This window comes from Netta rufina (genome assembly GCF_964035555.1).
Source record: "Netta rufina genome assembly, chromosome: 1".
NCBI lineage: Eukaryota > Metazoa > Chordata > Aves > Anseriformes > Anatidae > Netta > Netta rufina.
In genome coordinates, this window is record NC_140123.1 from 83,880,629 (window position 1) to 83,885,628 (window position 5,000).

At 48.1% G+C, this 5,000-nt stretch overlaps 1 protein-coding gene across 2 annotated transcripts in view; it reads left to right on the forward strand.

Moving 5' to 3' along the window:
• The window catches only part of POLA1 (DNA polymerase alpha 1, catalytic subunit), a 198,450-nt gene that overhangs the window by 193,087 nt on the left and 363 nt on the right, over nucleotides 1-5,000 (forward strand). For both annotated transcript variants that reach the window (XM_084306326.1, XM_084306327.1), the window contains one exon: nucleotides 4,090-5,000. This exon is cut by the window's right edge and continues 363 nt beyond it. In XM_084306326.1, the coding sequence (XP_084162452.1) occupies nucleotides 4,090-4,262 (173 nt within the window). In that variant the 3' untranslated portion in view covers nucleotides 4,263-5,000. The remainder of the gene's footprint in view (nucleotides 1-4,089) is intronic.

A 5,000-nucleotide genomic window follows, 5' to 3' on the forward strand; every position in this document is an offset into this window, starting at 1 on the left:
TAGAGGTTTATACGTCTGTTCATTAAATTACTGTTGACTTTTTTCATTGACATTCTGCAAATGGCGAAGTTAAGGTTAACAGTATAAATAGGGGTGCTGAGTATTATAAAAGGGGAACCCATGCAATTAAAAAAATGGCTTACATAACCTGATATCATAATAGACAGAATATTTATTTAACTTGCAGTAAATTGACACACCTCTAGACAGAGACAATTATGACTGACTGTAAAACATCTGACAGAACCAATTATGACTGACTGTTGTTTGCTACCTTTGCGCAGAAATAAATGAAACACAGATATTTGGAACAGAGACTGCTGCCTGTGTGCCTAGGCTTGCTGTAATTAAAATACAATAACCAGTAGGCGATGTAAAAATTTCAGGAGCTAATTCAGTGTGTTCTTTAACTCTTTAACTAGGAGCGGCAGAGAGAGATGATGCCGTACGTCAGTGATACTCTGCAGCTTTTTTTTGTTCACTCCCAGATCAGCCAACGTTTTGGCACTGTGCTCGGAGACACCTACGTTGTTTCTCACGTACTCAGTGCAGATGCACGCACACAAATACAAAGGAATGTGAATATACTTGTACTTCTCACTCGGGAGAGCAGGCTATCAACAGAAATAATCAGGGGGAGAGAGTTTTATAATACGACATGGTTTGCTTGTCCAATCAGTAGGGGAAAAAACAGAAGACTTTCACAGAGCCACGTCTTGGTGAATCCGGGAACAAAAGTTCTCGATCTTCCCTCTGGGGTTGTTCTGTGCCATTTTTATAGCAACAAAGAGAAATTGCAGCGCGTGGAAAACACGTGAGCAGGTAGATACAGATAACCTCCAAATACTTCCATCCTTGCGTCCAGCTCAGTGTGACTGTGTGGGGTAAATGGATTTCAGGTGCCTTTAAGAAATAAAAATAAAAAAAAACAAATAATACACAAATGCATACCTGAGTACGATAGGGATATGCAAGAAGTTGAGGCTGTGCTTTGTGAAAGGAGCAGGGTGGCAGTCGTGTTGGGGGATGCCAACTGCCTGCCTGGTGGTGGGGTTCTGAAATCCGTCCTAGAATCGGGAATTCATTGGCTCCAGGGAATACAGTGCCTGGGAGGTTAATTATGTATAGTCAGAAGCATATCTTCCTTTTTTTATTTTTTTTTATTTGTATTAAAATAGATTTATTTTTCGTGCCTCTATTTGTTTTGGTAAGACCTTCCTCGTGCTCCGTATGTATATAAATACCTCTCTTTCTAATAATCTGTCTATGCGTTCTGCGGTATTGGCTGTCATAAAAGATTGCTTGCCGCTGAACTTGGAATTTATTAAAACAATGATAGGGGGATAATCGGCATGCAACTATTTTCAGGATGTGACAGACTACTGAAAAGCAATTTCAGTCAGTCTGTGCAGCTTAGTTTTCAGAGGGCCTTAGGCACATTATTGATTAAATTCTCATTTGGAAAGAAAGTAGGAGCTTTTATATGCATCTCTAAGTTGGATGGTATGGTAACTCGAAGGTATTGACTGGCTGTGTGATATACGACGGTCACAGTTGTCTTTTACTAAGAGGAGCACAGAGTGATGCTGGTTGTCATTCTTACTCTGCTGTGTGGCAGCGTAAATAGTCCCCTTTCTAACCAACCTGGTGGGAAAAGTCAATATCCCATCAGCAAAGGAGGTAAACACATCAGGAGCTGTGTCCTCTCTCATCTTCCCCTGCTCTGTATTACTACAGTTCTTTAAATCTCCTCTCCCCAGTCATCAGATGCACTTGTGTCATTCAAATGCATCGTGTGGCGGTGCCGCGGGGACGGTGCTGCCTGCCGCCAGCCGCCGAGCCCCCGGCTGCCATTGTCTTATAAGGGAAACTTAAAATCGGCCTCGGTACTTCAGCGAGGCCCCTCGTATTCCTCTGTCCTTTTAGGCCACCCTTTCCCGCTTGCCTCCACGAGAGGAGCAGCCTCTAAGACATGTTTAAGGCGCGCTGTCAGGGAGGTTACCGTGTGTCATTAAAGTTTGGGTTCGGTGGTGGGTTGGGGGGGGAAATGCTGCTGGTGGAGATGCTGGGGCTGAGCCCGAGCTGGGCACGGGCCGTGGGGCATTGCCCTCTACTTTCAGCATCATTTTGGTGTGTGCCCGGTTGTTCCCATGTCTTCCCACTCTTTTTTGTAGCTGCCAGCTGCTCCTGCACCTCGGTGCCTTTCACCTTGGTCCCTGCTGAGCTCCAGGACCCTTTAAACTATTTCAGCCAAGTTTTGAGCTACAAGGGTGATATCTCTGATATCTGCTGCAGTTCGGTGGGACGGGCAGCGTGGTTTTCCTAGCATGTGAGCAGTGAGCCCACTCAGTGTATTCTTCAGTTTGGAGACACATAAATAACCTTGTTAGCGCCAAATTGATGGCCAAGCAGGTTTGGCATTTGGACGGATCTGGTTATTGCAATTTTCACGGTTTGTTTAATTAAACCCTACTCTGAAGTCATTTCAGCGTCGTTACGTGTCCTGATGCTGTAGTGACTCCAGTCTGTTAGTGAACAGGTTCTTGTTGTCAAAGTTTTCATCGTGTTGGTGGTGTAGTTCAAGGAGTATTCAGTTCCACACATAAGCACAATTCCTTCACCGTCCGAGCAGGGGCAAGAGGGTTGTGTTTGCAGCCTGACGGCTTCCTTCATTTGCCCAAACCGCCCAAAGTTGTAAGTATAATAAATACCTAAAGCTGCAAACACACCTTCCTCGCAAGGATGCATGGAAGGTGCTTTTAATCAGCATGCTCAGTTACTCAGACCGACACCTCTAAGTGAAATCTTAATCGAGTTTTTAAAGGTTTCGTGGCGTTGTGCAGTGCTGCTTGCGTGGTACCCCCTGGTTAATCCCTGAGCTCAGCCTAAACCCGCCGAGGCTCTGCAACAAATCTGTCCGTGTGCCCTCAGGGGGAGGACTTCCCAAGCCCCAGGGCGCAGCGGTGGATCCCGTTTGTGAAGTGTGAGGAGATGAGGAGAGGAAGGGAGGCGGCAGCTCCCGGGCTCCCAGCTCCAGCAGTGTCCCAGCGCCGTGCCCCCATCCTCCTGGGGGTAATGGGAGGGGGCTGCCTGCGGTGGAGGCTCCCTTGGGGCTACATCCTCCCCAGGTGCCTGGTAGTAACACGGGGCACCCAGCGCTGCCGATTTCAAGGTGTGATTGCAGGTGGGGGTTCGGAGAGGAGCTGGTATTTCTAGGGCAAGGAGTGGGCTTGAAAGGAGGAGCACCGCTGCACCACATCTGCACCACGCTGGCACTGACGTGCATCAGTAGCATATTTTCCTCTTTTAGCCTTTGTCCACAGCCTTTGTAAAGCAAAAGCCAGGCAATCGCCCAAACAAAATCCCTGGATTTCTTTTTTTAGATGGCATAAAATTTCACACACACAAAAAAATATGAAGTAGAACAGTTCTGGCTTCGCTGCTGCTTAAATACGTACAAACCGGTACGTGTGTGCGTGAGCTTGCACACACCAACCCACCAGCAGGCAATGTCTTGCACTCCAGACATCTCTTCACGGGGATTATTGAGCAAATATTTGGGGAATGGCTGTCTTCATTCGTGTGCCAGGCAGACACGATGCGTCCTTCCCGAGAAACCGGGCACCTTTGTTGTAGGGTGGGACCGTGCGGAGCTTACTGCCGCCTTCCCTCCCAGCCCCTCCGTGGGGCCGAGCACCCCGACGCCCGTCCTGCCCCCGGGCTGTGCGTGGGAGCACGCGGCAGCGGCGTCGAGCCGGCCCCAGGCTGTGCCAGCGCCAGCAGGGGCTGGGGAATCGCAGCGTGGTTCCCTCGACTGATCTGCAGCCAAGCTCGCGGCAGGCAAATTGTCCTCGGGGGCTCTGTGGAGTTCTCATTACGTCCAGGAGCCGGCTTGTTTTGGCCAGGCTCTCGTGGAGCCCCCAGGTGCTCTTGCCCCGAACGCCTGTGAACACACGAACACTGCCCACCACTGTCTCCTCATTTCTCCTCGAGTCGAAATGCCGTGGTTCACAACAGCGGTGAATGCCAAAGTCCTTTCTCTTTGCGTTTTTTTTAATCCTTCTCTGTTTTGTTTCTTCGTTCTTTCAGAGCACGTGAAGAAGAAGCCACTCAGAAAGGAGGTGACTGAGGCCTACAAAAGACTGAAGAGCACGGTGGACAAGTGTCTGTCCATGAGTGGCTACTCAGAAGTGAACCTGGGCAAGCTCTTTGCCATCAGCATAGGAAGATCTGCGGGAGAGCCCAACAATGAAAGACAGTGATGGGCTGAAAAGGGAGGGAGCAGAGAGGCGAGCTCGTTGCTTCAAAATAACGCCCTCTTAAGCAACAGCCTGTTTCGGGATGCACAATAATGTTTTAACAATCTTGTTCCTTTGGTGGAGGAAGAACAAAAGATGAAAACGGGACACATGATCCACGGGGACCTGAAATACTCGAGGCGGTTTTTATCTTCGCTTCTTTTCTTCGCCGAGAAGCCAGGGCTATTCAAATATGGAGTAGTTGATTTTTGCAATATATTTTGTTGTGTATGTAGACCTATGAGGGAAAAGGGGGTGGGGGAATTGCTGCTTTAATTGGATAATTCCCAGTGAGAGTTGCTGGAATGTAAGTGATCCTAGACTTTGCTCCAGGGTATTTAGTAGAGGTGCTCTCAGGAAGAGAGGTTAGTAGAGGTCTCAGTAGGAGCACTAATGTTTTGCCTTTTCACAGTTTATCTTCTTCCTGATCATAAACATACCAATTAAAAACAATGCTAAACCTAAATGCCTTTCAGTGTCCTCCTACCTTCGGAACGGAGGTAGGGACGCTTTACTTGCAACTGCGTGAACGGGAAAGAAGGATGGGAGGCTGGAGGCACCAAAACCAGGGGACCATCTTTTCGCTGGGAGTCTTCCCGTGCATCTTAAAGCGTGCTATTTTGCCAGGTTGGAAATTTCTTACCTGGATGTATAGCCATGCACATGCACAAAAAAAAAAATCTTTGTACATACGCAGAATAA